Source organism: Limanda limanda, chromosome 5, assembly GCF_963576545.1.
Source record: "Limanda limanda chromosome 5, fLimLim1.1, whole genome shotgun sequence".
Lineage (NCBI taxonomy): Eukaryota > Metazoa > Chordata > Actinopteri > Pleuronectiformes > Pleuronectidae > Limanda > Limanda limanda.
In genome coordinates, this window is record NC_083640.1 from 5,422,151 (window position 1) to 5,447,532 (window position 25,382).

Genomic DNA, 25,382 nt, shown 5'->3' on the forward strand with positions numbered 1-25,382 from the left:
TTTTATTGTGAAAGCAAACAATCAACCGGAAGTTAAAGTGTTCTCTGTAAAGATCAGTGCCACAATCCGACCAATCACAGTGAACCTCAGAGCCCTGTGGGAAGAGCACTCGGTTTGAGCATGTGTAGTGCCCGGGTGGGCGGGATTCAGTACACCGCAGTGAAGATCAACCCCGCCCGCTCTGAGGAGGCTTGACCAGAGATACAAATCGAGATGACTCCCTGTTTGAACACTTCCTTTGTCAACAACAGTGCAGAGCGACAGGAAGTTCAGTCAGTCAGAGAACAGCTGATCCAGCAGCTCATCTCACCTCATCTACACTTTTATTGTGGCGGGCATAACTGCAGCTAGGTAAGAATCTTCACTTCTCTTTCCTCGTCTGTACCTCACCTCTACATGACTGACTGCAGCAATGCTAACGCTGGCTAGTTCCTGAGCAGGTTCCCAAGTTCTGCTGACACAAGTTTGCTGGTGGAGTTAGAACCAGGTGTCGGTGAACCTGTGTGTTTTTTTACCTCATGTTGTCTGCAGGTCAACTCCTATCTCTCTCAGCCTCCTACATAACACACAGTGGTCATGCTCTTTAGCTAGCATCTAAGAATAGCTGGCTACAGAGCTACTCACTTGTGGAACTCAGTGTTCAAACTGTTGCTGTGTTAATCTAGCAGCCTGCTCCCATCACATGGTTATTGTTCCCAGCATGGCACATCGTGAAATGACATGGTGATCGGTGGCTGAGCCCCTGAGCTGCTGTTACTTCATCTCCACCTTTGTACTCCTCACAGTTACAACACTGATAAAGATAAAGTGAAACCTTGGGATTCTATGTTTAACACCTGCCATTCTGAGCCTGTTCTCACAAAACATACACCCTGATGATTCATTTGATTGCCCTACAGCCAAGTACGCTCATTGTGTTTAGTAAAATTGCACTAAATATACCTGTCTCCTTGCACTGTGTACCCTGTCTAACACTCCTCTCCATATACACTTACTTCACATCATACGTGATATGTGTTAATATAAACCATATTGATATTATATATCATTTTATACAATAATATTGTCTTTTGCACACTCTGTCTACATATTCTTACACTCATAGTATATTATATTATCTATTGTATTGTCAAATACTTATATTTATACCTCTACTATATATCATATCATACTCTCTGTATATTCTTTGTATATATAAGTCTACATACACATATTTATACATGTGTACATGTTATTATTATTATTATATTTACTATTATTATTATATATACAGTTGCTGCTGCTATTATTACTAAATACTGCTATTATATTGGTATAATTACTATCATATATAAATATATATACTGTTCTATTTTTATATACTGTCTAACAATAACATTACCATCATATCATCAGTACTATTACCATCATCTTGCCACTGCACCTTATCTACCTATTTATCTTGTGTTTCTGTTTTTATTCTTTCTACCTCAATATTTTTTTTATTTTATTCTATTGTATTGTATTTTATTGTATTCAAATATACCGGCTGGTCTGACGACTTAATTTCCCTTCAGGGATGAATAAAGTAATCTATCTATCTATCTATCTATCTATCTATCTATCTATCTATCTATCTATCTATCTATCTATCTATCTATCTATCTATCTATCTATCTATCTATCTATCTATCTATCTATCTATCTATCTATCTATCTATCTATCTATCTATCTATCTAAAATTGTCAGGTATTGTCCCGCCTGATAGACTTTCTAGGAAGTGGTAGAGGTCTGATCTTTCCCACAATTTCGAAAATCTTTTTCGATCCCCGATCTGAATTGCAATCTTTCGTCCCAGTTGTGAAATGTTCTATCGAGAATATCCAGAGACTCAAAGCAGCCTGAGAACTCAGCTGTTCCAACCATTTGAAACTCATTATTGCATCAAAGGTTTCAGATCCTCAGCTGATAGGATGTGACCGCCTCACGCACCTCTTCCCATCTGTTTGCTGCATTTATCATAGTTTTTCGACTGCTCTAATTTGTCAGTCTGTGAAAATTGTTTCAGGACCTCATGAAATGCAGACCGGGCTGTTGTACCACATTGCGTGGAATACTGCCTTTTCCTCCAGATGCTTCATTTTAAGTTGGTTAAAACAGATTTGTTGTATAACCTTGGGAAGTGCTTTCCTTGGTCTTCAAGGTTTACAAGTTTTGATAAATAGCCTAGATGGACCAAAAGTTGTACGCATATCTCTTGTAATGTGGATCTGTGTAATTACTAATTAGGTTAGATAGAGAGTAAACGTCATAAAATGTAACAATCTCCATAGTTTGCTTGAACAGATGATCATGGATGTCTTTAAGATTGATCACAATCAAAATTGTCAGATTGCCCAATGGGAAATGCCTTAAGTTGGTGTTAGTGTGTCTCCTTCTATTTCTTGAAGAGCCAACTCAATCTGTAGAGTCCCAGCATACAGATGAGAATGGATGGGAATATGAGCACAGTCAGAGACTAGTGTGCTCTCCGCTTCAACGTAGTTTCAACAAAAGACTTACTTAACAAACACAGGCAGCGCATTAACCATTCAGCTAATCAAAAGCCAAGACCGACTGCAGTCTCAATTGGTCCCAGTCAAGCCACAAGATGCAAAGCAAATGTGAACCTGCTGATTCGTATCAAATCAAGCATGTCAGAAAAACCTTTTGTAACAATGTCACATGAATGACTTCAACGGCTGTTAGATCTCCATCTGTATATAATACGATTTGAACGGACCTGACTTGGTCTCATGATCAGGTTTAACATCTGATATATAATTTCTATCACCACACCCCCAAGCTGCCGCCTCCTTACAAAACCAGTGAACATAGGTTTTACTCTTTTCTTTTTCTCATTGCTTCTCTTTGCCAGATGTGACTGAGATTTGGAGGCAGATGCGGACTGACTGAAAACCCTGTCGGCAATCTCCCGGTACATCGATGTGTATAATTTTCTTGAAGTTTGACCCCCGGCCTGCTTCCAAAAATGCCTACAGGTAGGACAATTAACCCTTTGATTATATGTTGAGAGTAATTGTGTTACAGCACATGCAGTAGAATAAAGGGAATTCTAAAAGAAAGCACTAAAGGAAAAATATAATAGATCATGCTCCAGAAAGACCAGGAAATGCAGTAGATTGTGTTCCGAAAATATAGCTTGAGTTCATTAACAACCACCTTGAAGTACTGTAGCAACAGCTGAGGTGCAAAGAACAGGCAATGGTCACCAAAATCAATCAGATGATGAAAACTTTGTGTAACAACATTGTATTATCTTCAAAAAAAACCTCTCTAGTGCACATAGGGGAGAGCACAGTCGTAATTAAAATTTAAATACAACTCTGCCACTTTGCTAACTTCTTGAATCTGAAGTGTGAAATCCCCAAGAAAATGATAAAATATTATAAGCACCTGTTCACTTTTAATTACAGTGCAGAAGTATACAGGTATATGTTAATCTTTAAAATTCATAAGAAGCCGCTGTTCGTTCATTCTGCAAACATTTTGTGAGATTATTTTTTTTAAACATGCTCAATATGTCAGGTCTTGTTTATTTTCTGTTGACTCTGCTATAAAAGACAGTGCTGGGTTCGAATGTGTCACTCACATAGCTTCAATGAGGTGTTGGAACATGCAGCTGACGTGTGGCTACAGAAAGTTTAGAAACTTAAAAAATAAATAGAAAATAAACATGTGGGGAAAACTGTTTAGGTTTCAGTGACAGCAGTGATGTCAACTCTTGACATCACTGCTGTCAATCCCTGACAATGCTGCATTGCTCCCTGTTTTATCTTATTCTAGGAAAATCCAGTCTGCCACTGAGCTGATGTGCAAATGGGCACAGACCGCAGCATATTAGCAGTTTAGTTAAAGGAAAAATATATATATATATTTTTTTTTTATATATACTGTTTCATATCTAATTTGTTATCTATCTAGTTTTGGACTGTGGCATTATTGCTAATGGAATGGCAAAACTACCCCACCTGTCATATCTTCCACATAATAAAACAGAAAACAAGGCAAATTTTGCTGAAATATAAACAGCAAAGTGCTGATTAAATCTTTTTACAACATTCATTTGCTCTTCATGCTGTAAAGGAAGACATCATTCAGTGGACCACACAGACCATCTCACTACGAGCAGTCAAAGTGGTTTGCATAGTGGTGTAAGTCCAGCTTATTATATATATATATATATATATATATATATAAATCTCCCAAGCTCTCCACCTGGTTGTACTCCATCTCTGTCCTTCCCCCTGGGTGTCCGACCCTGCCTGAGGATATCACAGTGGAGATGTGTTATGAGTGCTGACTCAGACCTGAACCTGGGGAAAGGTGAAACATGCTGTGTCCTAATGTGATTACGTCAGTGTTTTATATAAACCACTAGTTGCAAAATCAGGTTCCCTGTGCCCGGTTGCTGTCTTCTTAATCAAAAGAAATGTGTAGGAAACTTGGACAAAATTGGACTGAAGCGAGATTATAGTTTCATTAAGTACAATTATTACACTCCCAAGGCACAAAATTACAAGAGTGTATCTTCAGGGGTGAAACGGCTGCATGTTCAGCACAAATGAATCAGTGATTAACCACATGCTGAGATTCTCCCGTATTCCACACCCAATTTTCCAGCCTTTTTCAGAATGTCAGGGTGAGAGCTGTGCTGCAGTCAACCAGGCAGTGTTGTAGTATTTGTATAGCCTTTAGTCAAATTAGTGTCATTTAGATATGCTCCATGTGCAATGTTCACTGCACCCAACAAGACAAAAGTGATGAACTAAGCAAACATTAACCCGATTTTACAGAGATTTTGCAACAGTGGGGATAAACCTGTCTCTCTCATAGAAGAAAAAGCTGCTAGTTAAATTATGATGCATGTTGTAAGCAAGTTGACATTTTGGCCCCACAATGGTTCAGAAAGGAAGCTCAAGGACAGTGTTAAATGTTAAGATTTGTTCCTCCTGAGAACATGAATGTACCCAGCATAAATTATACTACAGAGAGTGATGGTCCACAACCTTTGTATATATATATTATATACATAAATATTTTTCAAACATTAATGTTTCCTTGAGGATAAACCCGAATGACTTTTGTGACCTTTCCTGAGTCTAGCACTGCCACTTTGGTAAAGTACTGTATCCTGGCATTTAGAAATGGTTAGTCTAGAGGAAAAGTCACATGGTCACCTCAAAGTTTTTCCTGTGGGGACCATAGCTATCTGTAGATATTTTCATTAAATTGTATTTTCCCAAATACCATATCTAGGAACAGCGGGATGATCAAATGGACATTTTTCCATGATGTTAATGCGATCTGTTGACTAAAATTATAAGGAATGTTCCTTTGGAAATCATCAATATTCTTGAAAAGATAAATCCAAAACCAACAGTTGTTGATTCTAAGTCCACAAGCCACTGTGTTTGTTGATTGGTAAAAAAAAAAAAGAGTTGAGTAATCATGCACAGCTTTGATACCTCTCTGCTGATTACCATCCTTCTTTCATTATGCAGCTGGCCGGCTGTCACTGTGATCCGAGCTGCGTATGTGATTTCCCCCTCAGGATCCGTTTGCAGATGCTCTCGCTTGTGCGGCATCATTAGTGTTAGCTTTGTTTTCAGGAGCAGCAGTGTCCCTCAGTGCCATGGGAACAGGCGGCCATTATCCTTCCACGCACAGAGGTCGACCCCTATTAGGTCAGTTTAGTTTATCGGTTTGCTCTTACACAGGATCCACACTCGCATCCTGAAAGATTAATAGGGGGACCATTGCCAAGCTCAGAGGAAATACTCAGCGATTGTAGAGGTCAATAAATTCCATTTGCCCTTTTGTCTGCCCTGTAGAGTTTTCTGAAAGGGTCTTTTAAGTGCCTCTTTGCAGTGTTTAAATCCTCAATAACCTTAAACTCTTCTTCCATATATGTGAATCAGTTAGTTCTATTGGTAAATTTATTATGCATAATTTATGATATACCTTTATATGCTTACACACCATCGAGTACATAAGTCCATAATACTCTGCTGAAACGTGAATTCATGCTCACATGATGCAACAGTGGGCGATCATCTCGTCCTCGAAGCAAACTCAATAGTTGTTTCTTCTGTTTTACAACAACTGAACAGGAGACGAGCAGGATGGACCTTTAATAAGCAAACAGTGTGTGTGCTGTTGTGTTTATTATAAGCTATAGGATGTTGACAGAGGGTGTAAAGCCACATATTGGTAGTTACGTATCCTTGGGTCACAACTGACAGTAGAAGAAAGGCGTTGTATTAGGTAAAGGTCACTCCTAAGTGAAGCTATAGGATGTTTACTCTGAGTGAAATATTCAAGACAATTTCCTATGGTTGCACCATTCAATCTGAGAACAGGGAAGACATTTGGTGAATGTCTAGTTTGGAACTGAACCTGCAGCTGCATCGAGAAAACACAAGCTTCTTTCCCTGAGTCACCCACTAAACCTGTTAAACCCATCAGTCAGTGGGGTTTAAGAGGTTAGAAAATAATATAGAAAGTAATTTATAAGATACGATTTTTGGGGTTTTGTTTTTGATTATGAGATCAGACCATTCGGTTGGACCAACCTGACTATTTCAGTTAATGTCCTGACATCAGAACTGATGCTGTGTTTAGTTACAGTATCATGTGATTAACCTTGTTCAGATCACTCACTTTTAAAGGCACTTGTAAAGGCATTCATTGATCTTAAAACAAAAAAGTTGAAAGTGGTCATGGCATATTTAAACATTAAAATCAAAAAACATCTGAACCAAGCTGCTGTATTACACTGACACGGCCAGTACACCAAAGTTCCTTGGATCAAGTTCTTTTTTTATTTTACTTTTTCTTTTTGATCCTGTTTCCTTTGGTCATCATCAAAAGTGCCCCCTGCTCCTTCATCTTGCCCTTTCATATCCTCTGCATCCGGCTCAGTCAATTTATGATTTAAAAGCAGAGGTGGGAAGTAATAAAGTACAATTACTTTGGTACTGTACTCAAGTAGATTTTTCAGATAGCTTAACTCTACCTGAGTGGTAAGTTTTTGTGATGACTTTTTATTTCCTACATTTTAACACAAGTATCTGTACTTTCTACTCCTTGAAATTTCAAAACAGGCTTGTTACTGTTTTAATGTATTTGAGGGTATTTATTCTTGCATCGTTGAGTGCTGCCTTCCCAATATCAAGAGAGGAAATTAACAGAGAAAAGATGATTTCTCTCTGTATATCCATTTGTGCATATCATGCAAAACATTGTTTTACATTGTTTGATTTGAATTAAGAGTGATTTAAGTTAACTTGTTTTTGAAATATTTTAATGTAACACAAGTCTCAGTTTGCTTTGCACAGATACAGTTAGTATGACACTTAGAGGGGTACTTTTTACTTTCATACTTTGAAGGTATCTGTAGTGTCAAAAGAGGGTGAATTATTTTGCCACCTTTGTGTAAAAGTACTTTTCTTGAGGCTCCTGAACACATCTGAGGCCTTTTATCAATCTGGGAAACCTACAGTCCAACATAAACATCAGTCTAATGGTCACCTGTGTAAATCGTGACCGGTAAGACAATGGCCTACTGTCAGGAGGAATCTTATAGAAAGGATGAGTAATTACACTAAGTTTTGAAATTACACAGTGCTTAATGACAATAGAGAATGCAACAGCTTAAATGATTGCTGATGATTAGAAAGGTTTGCATGGGTCACAGATAAAGCACAGAGACAACAGATGCAACAGGAAGAATAATGTTCTCATTCCCCTGAATAGTCTTTAAAGAGAGGGAGAGAGAGAGAGATAGAGAACAATTTGATACAAATATATGATATATTGTCAGCAAGGAAGGAAGATACAGTAAAGGATGGGATGTATGTGTTCATGATGAATGAGTCGCTGGTGATGGATGTCCTGTTCGAACCACTGTTGACCCTCTGTAATAACTCTTCTTCAAGAGCAGATGAACACGACTCGCAGAAGGAACAGTAATAAAAACAGCTTGTCTGACCTCTTTTTCCCATCTCCACAGGCTGATTTTGGCTGCAAACAGAGATGAGTTCTACAACAGGCCATCCAAAGCTGCAGACTACTGGGGAACCAACAGTGACATCCTCAGTGGTAAGTCAGTACATTTCATTCCATATCGGCGTAGTGAAGTGCACTGAATGAATCATTTAATTTGTCTTCTGTAACGAGAGATAAATAAACATAGAAGAAAGTTAGATCTGTTACTTGTGCAGGATTCATATCAATTTTAAGGAGAAATAATATGCTCCTATTCAGAGGTCAGTAAGTGAGGCCCTATTGAAATTGTAAGGATTATTATTATTATTCAGGCAAATGAATTGGCTTTTTGAGGGCTTTAACATGCTCAAATTCTTACCAAAAAATAGAAAGTGGTGAAAATGTACGTATTCTGAAGGAATTTTCAATGGGCGTCGCAAAATGGCTAAACGGTGCCCCCTCGAGACCCCCGGAACGTGTTCACATTGACTGATCTTCACAAAAATTGATACACAGGTGTATCATGACCAGACAAACAAAAAAGTATGTCGGTGCAATTGGAAAAACGCAACAGGAAGCCTGGTATTTTGCATTTAGTGGCCATTTTGGCCATATTCCACATTTTTACTTTGAGGTACTTGTACCAGGGTTTTCATCAGATCAACTTCAAATTGAGATCAGTGTCATCACAACAAGATGGAGATACAAAGTTAGAAACAAAAGAAACAAACTTACAAATCCTGAAGTCCCAATATGTGATACTTATATTTACTAATTGAAATTACATAACTAATAACATGCTCTAATGTTCAAAATGGCATTACTTTCCTCTGACTACATTGCTGCATCTCCTCTTTTGAGCCTCTCTCACTGAAACACTCAAGCTGCTTTCAGACTTGCACTGAAATCGTAACATTTTTCTAAAATCTTCGAGTTGTTGTATGTGAGAATGCAAATTTCTGACTCAGTTGCTTCGGATATTCTCAGACATTTTCGTGCCAGCTCCCTGGTAAAATGTCCGACTTAGCCCATGTGAGAATAGCAGAACATTTCCGAAAAATCCACAGCGAGCGATTAGGTGTGTCAATGATGTTTCAAACAAGCAACAGACGGAAAAAACAAATATCTCAGTATGAAATAGAGGATCCATGCACGCGAAGATCTTGGAAAAGACATTGAGATTCGAGAGCTATTAGGCATAAAAGCTGATGCCAGTGCTGATGTACTGTAACAAAAAGCACATGATTTCAGCAGCTTATTGTATACACTAGGCTATGCCCTGCCTCCTGCATGCTCTACCCATTTTTCCAGGTGTGTCCCTGCTGTTGTGAACATGTCTGACCTGAACTATCTCCTGCTGTGTTCCTCATACGTGAAAGCTAAACTCTGGAAAATGTCTGAACCCATTTTTTTTCTGAAAATATCTGTAGTGTTAGCTTGTGTCTCCTTAAGCTCCCTCCCAAAAATGTGCAGCCTCCTCTGTTTGGCCCACTGGCCCACTGTGTTGAGATTAGTCAACTGCTTCCAGTGCATGAAATGTCGGCCTCTGCTCTTGCTTTACTTTGCTTTGTTAAGGCCTGTGCCAGACTGGCCACTAGGGGTGCATTATGCGAATGTGGGGCATGTCACGTAACATCACTATCAACTGGCCTACTGACAAGGCATTTCGGGGGCTTAAGTAGCAGTATTCTCTGTAGAGTAGAGATGCTCCATTTATGACAGATGTTGGGCTTTTAACTTCGCAGATCCTTTACATTCACAAAAAATCTATATAACACATTTGAAGAAAGAAAAAGCCAGTTCAGTCTCACTATAGTTGAAAGGCTCTATTGCAAGGGAGACCTGACCAAAACAGTTGTAATTTGCATATATAAAACACTACAAAACCAAGAAGTGGATAAGCAGTTTAATTGATTTCGATGGATTTGTGGTAAATGTAGACAGTATCATAAGATGAAACGTTTTGGCTCAGTGCTCATATAAAAAAGCTGCAGATGTGATGTTCGAATACAGCTTTATTCAAGGCTGAACACCTTTCAATAATCAAGGAAGAATCTTTGTCCTGCATCTCAGAATCCAAAACACCCCCGCTGTGTCACAGGACATGTCCAACCTTAGTAAACTATATTTAATTGATTGATGTCCAATACACATTATAGCCAAGCAGGGGAAATCAATCATCCCTTTTTCCTGCCGAAGGAGGATACGTGGAGATAGCCTCGTTGTTCATCAGCCTCCTCTCCCCTCTATAACAGAGGGGTCAGGACTCCACTAGTAGGGCCTGAATTGATGGCTGCTTTTATGCGATGTGACAGGAAGAAATGGCTCTGCCTTATATGTGGGGCGGCTTGGTGGGTGGTGGAGGTGGGCAGAGGAGATATAGCATGACGAGGAGGGAAGTAAGCTATAGCTCCCAGTGGGATCAGGCTCGCCTTCTATCCAGCCCCCAGGGGAATACGATCGTTTGGCCCCCTTGGTCACTGTCAGTGTAAGTGGACCCGTCTCTATTGATCAGCAGGAAGTGCAGCAGACGAGCAGGGCGATTCTTTTTCTGTGTCAAATGAGGAAGAGGAAAGTGGGAAGAAAACAACTGATTTACAGATGGATGGATTTCTTATTTCATTACTGCCAAAGCTCAACATGGTGCTACTCCAATCAAAGGATATATTAAATGATTTATTCTTCATATCCATTCCTAATGCTTTAATGTGAGTGACTGTCCAGGAAGATGACATCATCTGTTAACCTTTTTATTTGATCAAATCTTAATCTAAATGTTGGATAGTTGTAGTTGTTAGTTCAAGGAAGGATGCGTTGCTTCAAAGCTTGCAGACTGAGGGTTCGTCTTATTGGGGCCTTGGCAATGAAATAGGACACAAAAAACACTTAATGAGATTGAGGTCAATGTTGGGTTAATATTTAACCTGTTTGTTATAAAGTTTCTGGTTAAGTTTAGTTATGCAATATGGTGCTAAATACAAAGAAATAGGAAATCTCTACTAAAACCTAATAAAATCATTTACCATTATGGTGTCATTACTGAAAACCTTATTTTTGACTGATTTACTTATACACTTGCCCATTTCACATTCATTTTTTTGTCTTTTTTGATCAAATATTCAGGCAATTAATTATTTTATTAATTAGGCATGTAAACGATTAAAAGTCAACCAATCCAACACAATATTCTAAATAATTATCACCAAATAAGCTGTTTTTCCAAGAAACATAATTGTAAATTACCCACTGTAATTCTAGGGGAACTTATCTGTTAAATCACTGGGAAAAATACCCCAAAACATGAATAATGACTTTTCTGAATGGAATGTGACTGGGTGTTGCATTTTGTTGGAAATGTATTCATCCGGTACAGTGACATTAGGATCTTTTTTATTTGATATATTGTTTTCACCTTTTTTCATCACTATAATAACTTATTGCTACATCTGTGTACCACAGGCCTGGACCTGGAGTGTGGGAAGGAGGGAGGATCATGGCTGGGGATCAACAAGAAGGGCAAGCTGGCTGTAATCACAAACTACCTGGAAGGACATCCCAACCCTGACGCACAGGGACGAGGTGAGCCCGCCAGGAACGTCCAGTGTTAACTCACACAGCTCAAGTTTCCTCCTTACACTCACATCAGTTACTTGATAATTGAACTGTTCCTAATGTATTACGTATACTCATGCAATTTGAATAAGATGGCACTGTACATTTAGATGTCTTCCATAATTTAACATCTAAGAGCCGTTTGGTGGTGGGGTGCATTTCACATTTGAGCTAATGCAGCACTTTTAACAGATGGTACCTTTTTTGGTACTTAATTTTCTCTGTTGGTACTAAAATGTCATTATTTTGAATCACAAATATTGCAGTGAGTATTGCCTGTGGTGAGAGTGACAAGAGCTTTAAGCTCTCCATTGACTCACTGACTCACTGTGAGTTGAACAAGCTGCAGGGGCGACATAGTCATGTTAATCTTGCTCTCTTTTTTTAACTGTATTTTATCTAGTGTAAAGCGTGGGGGTTGCACCTTAATGCCAATTTCAGACTACATAACTTCAAAGCCCTTCGATCTCGAGCTTTGCCATCAACAGTGGAATGTTTTTTTTTATAACTCAGGAGAAATAACTTTATCAAATAAAATATTCCATAATTACACACTTACTTTTTTTCTCATTTTTGGGCTTAAACTCAAACTTAGCCCACGACCAAACTCATTTCTATTGTATCTCTTATAAAAGCAATATACAAAGGTCAGGGGGCCCCTCATCACTACCTGTACCTTCACCACCATCACTTTATCTTGCACTCTGATTGGCTGTAGTTGTTGCCAAGTCGTTTAGATATTTAACCGACTAGAAATCTCATCGGAGGCTGTGACAAGTTCGGTACCTGACCCTAACTTTTAAGGATCCCATGTCATTATTTTTCCTCAAAGTTGAAAACATCGATCATGTATTCATTTTTTCAGTTTTAATGAGTGCGTGAATTAAGAACCATTTCTTTTTACTGCGGCTTTTCTGCAGGGTTTCTAGTGTCCAACTACCTTATGGAAAAGGATGTGGACAGTTACTCCTACCTGAAGAAGGTGTCATCAGAAGGCCAACTGTACAATGGCTTCAACCTCATCACAGCAGAGTTCAAGTGAGTGAAGGATGTGGTGAAATGGACCTTTCACTGATAAAGCTGGGTCAAATCATTTTTAACATTTTCCGAGTCTATTCACCAAGTTTCGGTATGATATAGTCAGTGTTCTTTAAAGCGGGAAAAACATGTAATACGGCCTTTAAAGGCTGTCAGACATTAAGAGGAGTTCTTTGTTAGACTGTGTGGGTGTCATGAGGTATCTTCTTAAGGTGGACACACCAGAGACAGTGGCACATTCCTGCACACAGTAGGTTTTTAACTCAAAGAATTTTCAAGTTGTCGAGAATAAGGTTGTCACTCTGTACAGCTGAGTTCTGGCCCACTCTTACCTTGAGGCAACATCGTCATCTCATGAAAAGCTGTGAGCTGTAAAAGGGCCAACATTAAAGTTCCGATAGAAACACCTGCACATATTTCAGAGTTTCAGACAAAGAAAAACTAGACATCATTAAAAATATAGTCTTTTTTTTCTTTCTCTGCTTCACCAGCCTGAAATAACTGTATTTGGTGACCGAGTAAAGATAGAAAAATCTAAGTGGGATCAGTGCACTCTGAGATACGACCCTCAATCATCGAAGCAGATCTCAGTTTTCTCAGCGAGAGTTTGGCTGTTCAGCTCCAACACCAAAGCTGTATCCCTGCTGGGGGAGATAGAAAAAAATCATCTCATCCTCTTAACATGGCCTCAAGCAGGATCCCTCTCAAAAGGGATTTACTTATGCTTGTATATACATTCTCCTACAGGGTTAGCATTTCTGTTAGTTCTACACAGGTTTAGGGTTCATATGGTGCATTTTTAATGACAGGTTAAGGGTTTCCACAGGGTCTTAAAAAGTAAAACAAATGAATAAAATAAAAAATAATTATCTGAATTGTAGGCCTAAATGTGTCAAAATGTAACTAAGTCTCTAAATATGTTTAAGTAAGCCTTAATTATGTTAACGGTCATTAAGTGGTACTTCAGTTGCCCTTAAAAATTAATTTTCTTTTCATTCAACGGAAATGTTTTGACAGCATACGTAGTTAGCAGTGGTGGGAAGTAACAAAGTAGAAATACTTTGTTACTGTACTTAAGTAGATAAGTAAGTAAAAACAAACACTGTGTCGTGGACTACTGCATATTCATGCACACAATTCATTTTTTTTAATGGACCTCCCAAATGGAACCCTGGATAATCAGGCCCAGTTTTCCACTCACTATAATGCCAATATAATTTTTGCCAAGATATTATATATCTATATATTGCCAATTCCAATCCTTAGTCGCCCTTTGTGCTGACTCAACACAACTTAGAAGCTGTTGAGTCTTTATATATGTATTGTACAAACTGGCTAATGTGTACAACTTCAGGCAGGGTTGTGTCTTCACTTTGTCGTCCCTACAGGCAAGATACCCTACAGGTGTATTGTCACTCTGCTGGAAACAAATGCAAACACACACGCAGGCCCATTCAGTGAAGATAGTCTAATGATAAATAAACAGGCTTACATGTAGATGAGTGGACAAGCTGGCGGGCAGGTATACAGGCAGGTAAACATCCAGGCAGTTACACAATACAGCTAATAGACACAAAAGGTTCATTTGGTCTATTAGTGGCAGGTCTATTAGTGTTCTTAGGTAGAATCAAGAGGCACTTGTTTATTCTGTTGTGTTGATTCTTTGTTGTCGCTAGAAGTTCAGATGCACTTGTCCAATACTATTTTAACCTCAGCATCTTGGGTTCAAAATTTGTAAAATTATACATTATATATATAGTGTTGTTATAATTTTTTAGTCAGTTGAAATAAAATGTGGTACTTGTACTTTTACTTTTGATACTTAAGTACATTTCAACACCAGATACTTTTGATACTTAAGTACATTTAATATGAGCAACTCTAAGACTTTTACTCAAGTCATTTTCTGACGGTTGACTTTTACTTTAACCGGAGTCACTTTCAAGTAAGATATCTGTACTTTTACTCAAGTATGGCTTTCAAGTACTTTATACACCACTGGTAGTTAGTAATGTATGTATGTTGTAGATCTTTCTCAAAGACGAAAGAAGACATTAGCTATAGACTGTATATAAAGATGGACAACAGTACAAAAATTAAGATGAAATATTCTGGACATGAATCACCATGTATCTATCTAGCTGTTTGGAGCCACAGTCTTTGCAGTAGTGATTGGGGGATTGAGCTTCAATAGAGAGGTCCCATCTATTAACGCACTTGACCAATCTCGAGGCAGGCTAAGCTGTCAATCAGCTTAGTTATTAAAACCAAACTTACTAGGAACAAATGTTCACTTTAACATACATCACCATCACAACTATCTAAAATGACAGAAAATATCTGTGAGAAAAGTGTATTTAGTATGTATTTTGATGCAGTCTTTTATTACACTGTAATTAAACTACTAACAAGAAGGGAAAGGAACTGAAAATGTAGTCAAAAACCCCTGTGAGAATTGATCTCAGACAGTACACTCGGCTTGGTTGGGGGAAAGTGTATGGATGGCTACTGTCTCTGCATGAAGTTTGTGATATAATGTAGCATTTGGAGTTAAAAATGTCAGGCTACTTGACCTTCTCAAAATTTTTGGGAAGTTTAAGTAATTCTCTGATTCTTTGGGACTCTGACATTCATTTATATCTGTCACACTTGAAGTGGTCATATGTTTCCTTCATTATGGTTGTATAAATGTCTTAAGAAGGACTTAACATTTAACTTGTGTAAACGTGGCAGCAAATCATTACCTCAAAAAGGTTGCACTGTACACGATGTAGTGCATTGAAGCCATGTGACGTTCATTTTTTAGACAGATATATTTTGCACTTTCAGCTTCATGATTTAGTTGAAAGCTGCAGCCAATCTTTCTGTTCAGGTTTTAGGAGAATTTGGCCTCAGATGTGCAGAAACCAGACACAGGCACAAATAAAAACAAAAAGACAAAGAACTAGTAAGGTGTGGCAGGGTGAGCCTGAAACCAAAGGACATAGTGTATTGTCAGACTGAGCTGCTTGGTGATCTGGCTGAGCACAAAGACCTGCATGTAGAGAGATGCAGAGAACAGGAGATCACACCCAGCCAGGATCACAAAGGAGCAGCACTCATTCTGAGGCAGAGCAGAAACACACATTCTGGCAAAGCATATATGATAAAACTAACTCCCAAAGGTCAATGTTTCCAAATTGTTGTTAAATGTTAACCCAGTAAAGAAGGTCTTAAATATGGACTTGATAGCTACATACTTAAAATAAAGACTAAAGCTTAATGTCCCTGTAAAAAAAGTCCACACCAGTTGATGCTGCGAGTAGAAGCATTGTTCTTGCATTGCAGCATAGAGCTAGTTTGTCCCTAAGATTACAAGTGTGAGGAGAAATGTTCAGATCAAGCCGTTACGACGCTTGTCAAGACAAGACAAATACCTTTTTTACTCCAAAATTTAAAGGTACAGTGTATAATATACGGTTTTTAAATGCGGATGAACCCGATTTAAAAAAGACGTTGACTCCTTTCCCATTGCGAGTTTGCGCTCTCTTTAATCCCCCTGTTTGTCGAAGTGCCTTTCCCACCTGTTAATTTGGAGTGAACTAAACTGATGGAGTCATGAGGAAAGTCAGAAGGTCCGGACCACACAAGGGTGATTATGAAAGCTAATATAAAATGGTCCTTGGCCTTCAATATTGGGTTACGTTTATTTTAGAAAACAGAAACCCACTCTTAAATCCAGTTCTCTATCTTTTAATTTTGATTAAAGAAAAAACATCACGCTCCAAACTGTTTACATGTGCAGTATTACTCCTACTAGTCCTCCATGCGCACTGTTTTATCATGCAGAGAAACCATACAGTCTATGGGAGAAACCCAAAGCTGGACCGACCGAACAGTTGCTGTTTGATAGAGTTTACAAAGGTCCCAAGTTTGTAATATCTGCACAAAATAATAAGTAGTCTCAGCTTCAGTACAAGCGCTAGTTTCATTTCAGCCTTTGAAATCTCTGTGATTTCTCTTTTCACATAGGACCACACTTACCATCAGATAGATTGCTTAGATGTCATTTTCAATCAGAAAGCATAAGAATCTGCAAATGACCATATGAGAGGCAGGAGCTAAAGTTGTGCATGCACTGAAATTCCTCTTTAATGAATAAGGTGCCGCACAACGCCCATGAGACACCAGCCTAGTTAAAGACGGTCTGTGTTTATGTTGTGGTGCCTAAGTGTCGGTGCCAGTACAACTACAAATGGAGATGACACAGTAACAGAAAGCAAAGCTACGTCTTCATTGCCATCATCACCAGCCTAGTAGGTTAGAGGAAATGAGACGTATAGTTTCCTTCCAGATTAATAACTACATTCAGTGGATTTAAAGGATGATTTCTCATTCGTCTGTAACCAGAGAAGATGATTTATGATGTGGTGGTGGTGGTGCTGTCATTTTTTTAAGCATTCCGTGTCTCCACTCAGTTCTTAAGAGTTTGCGATCACCCTCATTGAAATGGATTGAAATGTATATTTAATACAAAACTTGGGACATAAAATATTTACATGATTTATGTATGACTTGTTTTTAATTGTGATACCCTTCTAACTAAAGTCGCCTTGATAAATAATCAATAACCGTGTTGAAATATGTTTTATAAGTGGATGGATGGTTTGGTCAGTGGCAGCCTTGCATTTTAAAAACATCCCACTGAGCCATCCCTCAGTGGAGCTAATAACATATATAGTTAAAATTTCATCTCACATTGGTCTCTGCTTGATGCTCTCAAGATCCATATCCAACATTTCTTTCTCTATAATATCGGGTTTTGATTCCACTCTGTGACTCCTGCTTTTAAGTCAGTGGCCAGAGATGATCCATTTTAATGAATATCTCCTCTGATGTTTGCCTACAAAGAAATGCCTCCTTTAATGCATTTTCAGTCAAGCAGAGAGAGGCTATTTTTTTAAAACAACTCTGGCTGGAAAAAAAAGCACAGGTTCATTCTCACGGTCTACAACCGTCTGGTGTATTCTTGGCAGAAATTAGTTTGAGCTGAAAAAGAAAAACAGCAGTGCAGCAGATGCACACGTTCCAGGGTATCAGGGATGGATGAACTCTCAACATAAAAAAAAGGAACTATGATGAGTATTTGTATTCCAGGCACTTGTAAGATTACCAACGAAGAAACATTCACTTTGTGCAGAATAACACATAATTTCTACTGAATAGAATTGTCAGATGCTCACAGTAATCAGCTAAAATTTTGCCTTCATTGTAATTGAGGGAATCCAGGTGCTGCAAAATTGCCCCCAAAAAATCAGTACGGTTGATTTTGGGCTTTCTACTTGTTAGCACGGGGTCATACTTTTAAATCAGAGAGGAGATCTGAATTCCACTATATTTATCTTACCGTTTAATTCTGTCTCATCTCATAAAGGCTCTTTTTTCTAGGTCAAATGAGATACAATTTCATTATTAATTACTAAAAGAACATCCTATGCTTTATTTTTCAAGTCAGAAGTCACCTTGAGGCCAAATACAGTATCTGATGTGGAAATATCAGTCTAATTTATAAAGATTAAATCAAGTTCATTGTTATGACTCCGTGCCGACGACAGCTTTGGCCGGAGGGACGTCACTCCCTCCCATTTCTTGCGAATCCGATATCTCAGAAAACCCTTTTTCTTCAAATTTGCTAAAAATGTTCACTTGGATTCAAGGGTGACATGATTCGAATTTGGAGGTAAAAAGTCAAGGATCATGATCACTGTCACCTTAAAACCAGGTTTTTGGCCATCACACAAAAATACAAAGATGAAATTAAGTGATAACATTTTATATCCAAAGGGTTAAGGGTCAACTTGACCGTGACATAATGATATTCTGCAATAACATTTTTTTTCTGGCCAATATTCAACACCATAAATCAGGAACAGAAGATGAGCTTGTTAGCATATTTCCTATTTTAATTATAAAGTAGAGCTTTGGTCCATAGACTGTTTTGAAAGTTTGCCCCCTGATGGGGCAAATGCAATATAGTTAATGAACCCTGCTTCCTCCATGTTAGCGAATGGGACATAGACCAAACTAAAAAGTCAAAATACAAGTTAAATGGATATTTCTGAAAATAGTGTCTGCTACATTAGATAGTTCTCATCACACTAATGTATGTTCAAGTGCTAATTTTTTATAGTAAGTTTGCTTTGAATTACTTATTTGATATCATAAAAGTGGGGTGAAATATCACAATTGACAGCTCGTGCACTGACATATGATTGGTCGAATGCATGTATTTCTGGGATTATGTATTTCCCATGGCTTCATCCCTCAATCATAACTGTGAAGGCTCTGACTCCAAATGATTATCCCAGTAAGATAGCAGTGTTATTATCCAGATTATTTTGGATTCATTTCGGATAGTGGGAGTTTCATCTTTTTTTACAGTCTATGCTTTGGACAAATAGTACATTTGACCGCATGATGGTGACCGAAGATACTACAGTTCAGCCTATGATCAATTTAAATACCTGTAACAAATTGCATGGTTACCCGTCCAGTGGTTTCTGAGATATTTCAATCTGCAGTAGATCAACTCACAGAGCAAATCCCTGTAGCCATATTCAGTATTATGGAGAGAAATCATTAGAAATGGACAAGCCTCAGTTTTCATTACCATTCCATTCCTGTAATACCCGTATATGTGGGTGTACATGCACAGACGTGTGTGATTGGATAGGAGTTTTAACTTTGCCATTACCGAGGAGCCCCCCTGTCAATATGCCCATCTACATTCTGAGCTGATGATGTTGAAGGCTCTTCCAGCCATCTCCAGGCAACTACACCACAGCTGGCGAGGGGGAAACTGCTCAGCCGCCTCAGCATAGAGGACTCCTTCATTAGAACGTCTCCCAGGCAGCATACTGATTACATTTCTGACTGAGATCTGAAAAAGCCATTTTTCTACTCTTCCCTCCTCGTTCCCTCTCTGCCCACTGGCCTTGACCTCCTGCTGTTCCCTCATCTTAGCTCACATCAACACGCCGTGCACCTGATGGGACTTCCGATAGTGTTGCCAGTTTGAATAGGAAGAAGTAGAGCTATCTCTCCAAAAGTCCTCCACCTGCTAGCACCGTGGTCAATTGGATGCACATTCCAGGAAAAGTGTGTTTACATAGATAGACACCAACTCTTTCTGATCTAGTGTTTGAGGCACAGTATCAATGTGGTGTTTCAGACAATGTGTTTGCCCCCAGCAGAACTAACAACGAGTAAAAACCTTTACAGACCCCTCCATTTCCTTTTAAATTACTGTGCCATCTGGTTCCCACTGAGCAACGGCTGTGTACACGCAAGTATGAGGGGAGACTGTTATCGCCCGAGTCAACACTGGCCAGTTCTGCTGTGTTCATAGGAACCGTTAGAACACAGAAAAGACAGCTTTTTATTCTGACTGTTCAGCTGGCAACAACATTGAGTTTTTTTTATATGTTTTTGTCAGAGAGACTGAACTTTAGCTCTGAGGATTCTCTCGCAGCTGCTTGGAGAAACTTTGTCCTGGCTTTTAAAAAACACCCCTCTCCCAAGAACTTTACACAAGACAGATGAGCTCTTGTGCAAACAGTTAAGAGTGAAACCGAGGCCACTGGTGTTAGGAGAGCGTGTTAATCTCTTTTAACGTGTGGCCAGGTTATGAAAGGAAGCGTGCATGTGTCGTCATATTATCCCTCTGTCCTCAGTCAGAGGTAACAATGTCCCCATTAAGATAATGTTCCGACAAATCAGATGGGATCAGGTGATGCTAAACTCAAGCTTTTTATTGTCACGTCACTTCTCTTCTTACATGAGTCTGTCTGTGTAGTTGAGCCTAAACAGATCATGAGGAAAAAAGAGATAATCAATTTACTGTCACAGTGAGGTGAAGCTTTGATGAGCATATCAACAAATTATACTTGAGTCTTGGAACAAATCGCAAGCAAAGTTACATATTCCTTATGCATCAAAATTCAAAACCAAATTTACAGAATACATTTAAAACTCACTAGCCCACTAGTAGATGAAATTCCTATTTTTCTTCAAAGAGTCTGCAACTAACTTAATTAATGATTTATTTATTTTTTCAAATATTATCTTATTGATCAAAAAGTTGTTTGGCCTATAAAACAGAAAATATAAAGTCCACATCAAAAAGCAATAAATCTTTATGTTTGAGAAATAGTGCTGGGAAATTTGACGAAAATAATATCAAATTCATGTCAATTTCGAAAAATCATCATGATAAATGTCACAAATATATTTATTTTACGTTGAAAGAAGAGTGAAGGTTGTGGTTTTCTCTTCTTTATGAGGAGAAAAGGAAAAGTACTTGATAAAAACATAAAATCTTTACAAAACTTAGGTGGATGGTTTGTGTATTGTATCTTCTCACTGTGGTTATACAATGTATGAGAGTTATATCAATGTATATCGAACATTTTTCATATTGCCACTGAGGAAAACGTTATCATGATAATTATTGATATTGTTTAATTGCCCACTGCTAGTTAATGAATTAATCAATTGTTTCCGCTCTTTACATCACATGCAAAATCTTTGTTAATGGGTTTTATGGCAAACAATTTCCACAATTTCCAATTTCCGCTGTGGTCGTTCCAATCGACCACATCTTCACCCCAGTTGCCTGATTTGTACTTTGGCTTTTAAGACCATAAAATGAAGCTTATTGCACAGCAACAGGACCGCCAGCATATTCTGCTCCTGTCCTGCCAGCTCTTGACCGGGAAACTATCCAAGTCAGATGCTGAAGCAGTGTTGCACCACATGTCAGACGGACCGATGTGACTGGGATGGATGTCATAAAATTGACATCACAAAATGTATTCTCCCTACTACTCAAAGGATCTGGTATTCACTCTCCTGTAGCAGATCTGCCATCTATTTCAGACTGATTTTTTCAGACTAAATACATTTCCTTGAAGTGAGGAGCAATCTCACACCTAAACTAAATGGTTGTGGTGGTAGGGAAAGGTGATTTCTCAATGCTAATTTGTAAGTTTTAACATTACCCTGTTGTTCCTTTAGATAAGACTTAAATGCTGCTTTCCAGGACTGCACAGGAAAGCCGTCATTAAAGAATACTGTGTGGTGCACTATTGCTATTCTCTCACACCCTGAGAACTCATTTCACATCATTCCCTCCTAAGTGCTCCTTAGAACAGCTTGCTGTATTTGGAGTTTCTGAGACACATTATGATTCTTACCACCGCTATCATAATTGGATATGAACAGGTTTAATCTTCACTAAATGCAATCTCTAATTTTCTGTCTTCCTGTGTCCCGTGTAGAGCCAAACAAGACACTGTGTGTTACTATGGTAACAGAGGCAGCCCTGAACCCATCCATCTGAAAGCAGGTCTGTTTTTAATATGGTTGCTGTAGAAACTGTTCCTTTCACATTTAACTCTCCTCTCTCGGCCTATGGTCCGTTCCTGTTGTTCAGCCATTTCAATGCTGATATTTCTCTCAGATGGATGATGTGCCACAAGGTCACAGAGCGCACTGGACATTTGTCTGTATCTTTCATGTGCTTCTCGGCAGGAATCTACGGCTTGAGTAATTCACTGCTGGAGACTCCATGGAGGAAAATGCTGCAAGGCAAGCGCCACTTCACCAGCGTTGTCAACGACCAATCCCTGTCCTGTGATGGGCTGGTGCAAGAGCTGCTCAATGTCCTCAATAATGAGGAACTGTGAGTGACCCACCCACCCACCCACCCATTCCCTTGCTATAGAGTCACACCCTCTAATAACACATCATCTTCATTTGCATCTGTTTAGTAAATAATTTTAGGTTCACAATATATTTTAGGCTTAATAATATCACACTGAGGGTGTTTACATCTATTCACCTGAAATATGTAATTTTAAGGGAAAACTTTTTGGAACTAGAGTTATTTACTCTCATACTAATGGTTAGAGGAGAAAGGAAATGCCACTATTGTGTATTTAGGATTAATAGTAAATGGCTGCCAACTTAATTAGCTTAGTTTAGCTTAGCTCAGCTTAAAGAAACACAATATAACTTGTACTGAGCAACAGCGCCCTCTGCAGCCACTCATGGTGATTAATTCTGTTGGGCTCCTTGTCTGGTGTTTTTCATGTGGTGAAAAAACAAAGTCTATCAATGTGTTGAGTGTGGCTCTGACTGTGTACTCCCACCCACTGAGCTGAAACACAACTGACCCATGATTCCAAGGTTCCTAAACCTTAAGAGCTGCTGCTTTAAAAGCTGCTGCTGTTTTTATGTCACTCTTATTTACCTACACTTTGGCACTACTCTTGGTCTTGGCTCTGATTCTGGTAACCACGACCATCAGTCAGCTTCACATCACTCAGGAGATTGTACCCACTCGCAAGAACAGACGTTCAGGGTGAGGTGTGGGAATTAAAGCATCAACTCTCCCCTAATCCATGTCGGTGTAATATCAAACTAATTTTGAAGCTCAACATAAAGTAGAGAAACATGGGGATAAAAATGTACTTGCTCCATCTGAAAGACACAAAAATTCACCTTCTAACACCTCTAAAGTTCATCTACATGTCTTTTGTTTTTGTTCCAAAACAAGAGAGGGGTTATTAAGTACTGGACTATTTTTTTTAAATACTGGCTGATCACTGATATTTTCATGACATTATGTTTCACTGTTGCTAAACTGTCTCCCTGCTAGAGGTTTCTTCCAGTTAATGAGGGAGTTTTTTCTCTCCACAGTTGCCTAAGTGCTTGCTCATTTTTAAGGTCTTGACCTTCTATATAAAGTGCCTTGAGGTACATTTCGATTTGGTTACATAAATAAAATTTAGTTTAATGGAACAGTTGACATAAAGGCATGCCATTTGTGAAGAGACGCTGTCCACTTGACAAATGTTGGCACCAGAGCCCAGGAGTGTTATATGCTGTGAAGTGATTGCTAACATGATCCTAAAGAGGTGTGTTGTGTTTGTTTTCCAGGAACGCACCTGATCCTGCTCAGGAGAACCAGGGTGAGGGCTACAGTAAGCCCATGCTCCAGGCTTTGTCAGCTGTGTTTGTTCGCTCATCTGGTTATGGCACAAGGTCAGTGTCTTCCACCCACTCTTGTGACTTTAATGATCATATTTGTCCTCAGCATTACTTACGATGTGACTTACGACATCTTACTTACTTACACAACAAGAATGCAATAGCTATGAGACGGGAGCACAACCACAATGGACCTGAGCTACAATGGATTTTGACAATGAAACTTGCAGAGCTGCTTACCAAGGACAAGTCTGCCGTTGTTTGCCGCTTGGCTTGATTGGGTTTTTCCAAACAACGGCTGACTTCACAGCAAGAAGTAACTCAGTCAACATCCCTCGCTCACTTTCACTGTGGTTGAGTTTCCATTGTGTGGCTGTTGTAGTTAATTCAGTGCTGCATTTCTATTGTGGCTTTTGCATTTGTGTTATTGTTAATGCACTTGTGTTAGGCATCTCGGGCCACCGTAGTTACTCCTGCCATCTGCATGTCTAAGTAGATTTATTTTCAGTCATTCGTTTCATATTTTGATGTGTTTGCTTGTTTTTTTTGTGTCCCTGCCCATTCAGGACCAATACAATAATCCTGATTGACGCTGAAGGGAACGTGACCTTCACAGAACGCACCATGCTCAATTGCGACGCAAGCAAATGGAGCACCAACTCTTTCCAATTCAAGCTGGAGGGATGAAGACATGATGGAGGAGATCCACTGTGTGCCTTTTTGCATTACCCTTACTTTCCTCACCCTCCTTTCCCATCACCTCCAACTGTAAAACACAGTTAAAATCAGTTAAAAAGACCTTTAAAACCCATTATATGTGAACATGAATTCTCATTTGCACTTTTTCTTTCAGGTAATGACATGTTTTTCTTGTTCATAATTTATGTTAAAATGCATCTTCTGATACATATGTATGAATTTGCAAAGTTGCCAAAGAACATTTATGATTTAGAAAATACATCTCAAAACAGGAGGGTGGGGTTGCTTGAAAAATTCCAGTTTCTATCATTAATAGTTTAAAACTGCAGTCAATGCTTTTATTGACAAGATTCTATGAATGCAATTTAATTTATTATTGATAGTGTCAGATTTTTAACTTTAAATCCATGACATGGGTGAATTCACTTAAAACACAATCTCCAGACTGCAATTTGTAGTTTCATCTATTAGCCAGAACAGTTAAAAGATATATGCATATCAATATTGCATAGGATTTTCTACAATCTTCCATAGGGTTGTTGTTTTATTAGAGAATGTTTATTCAGGTATAAAATCACAGTTATTACCATCGATGAGTCACAGCTACTTTTTTCTGCCTTAACCCTGCACAACTATTGTCTCAGTACTGATTACAGCAGTGAGTTCATTGTCAATTGCAAATAGTTTCAAGGTAAAGTGATACGTTTTACAGCTGTTTGACAATAAAAGACTTCCCTTAAACTCTCATGTCTTGTTGTATAATAATAGTTCAGAATGTGAGGAACCTTCTTTTTTAGTAACTTCACATGTTCATGCACCTGTCTGCAGATTTCTGCATTTTACTTAACCGCTGGCTAGAAATATTATACTTCTGCTTCCTGTTTCTTTCCATCTTTCCTTTGCAGACATAATGGTCTACATTTCCTCCATCTTGTGCATGAAGGCGTTTTTTCAGTGAGGAAGCACTTCATCG

General features: G+C 38.6%; 1 protein-coding gene across 1 annotated transcript; it reads left to right on the plus strand.

Annotated features, from left to right (window-relative positions):
- The first annotated feature begins 217 nt into the window (after positions 1–217).
- Positions 218–25,150, plus strand: tango2 (transport and golgi organization 2 homolog (Drosophila)). Its single transcript, XM_061070943.1, has 9 exons — positions 218–351; positions 2,898–3,021; positions 8,055–8,143; positions 11,489–11,608; positions 12,562–12,679; positions 21,997–22,064; positions 22,250–22,400; positions 23,660–23,764; positions 24,277–25,150. The coding sequence occupies exons 2-9, from the start codon at positions 2,966–2,968 to the stop codon at positions 24,395–24,397; spliced, it is 828 nt and encodes a 275-aa protein (XP_060926926.1). The 5' UTR covers positions 218–351; positions 2,898–2,965; the 3' UTR covers positions 24,398–25,150.
- Positions 25,151–25,382: the final 232 nt, after the last annotated feature.

Excerpts from the sequence above, each read along its gene's own strand:
- tango2 (XM_061070943.1), top strand. The coding sequence starts at position 2,966 with ATGTGTATAATTTTCTTGAAGTTTGACCCCCGGCCTGCTTCCAAAAAT. Across the intron at positions 8,144-11,488 it reads CAACAGTGACATCCTCAGTG|GCCTGGACCTGGAGTGTGGG; the intron begins GTAAGTCAGTAC and ends TGTGTACCACAG. Across the intron at positions 22,401-23,659 it reads GTCCTCAATAATGAGGAACT|GAACGCACCTGATCCTGCTC; the intron begins GTGAGTGACCCA and ends TTTGTTTTCCAG.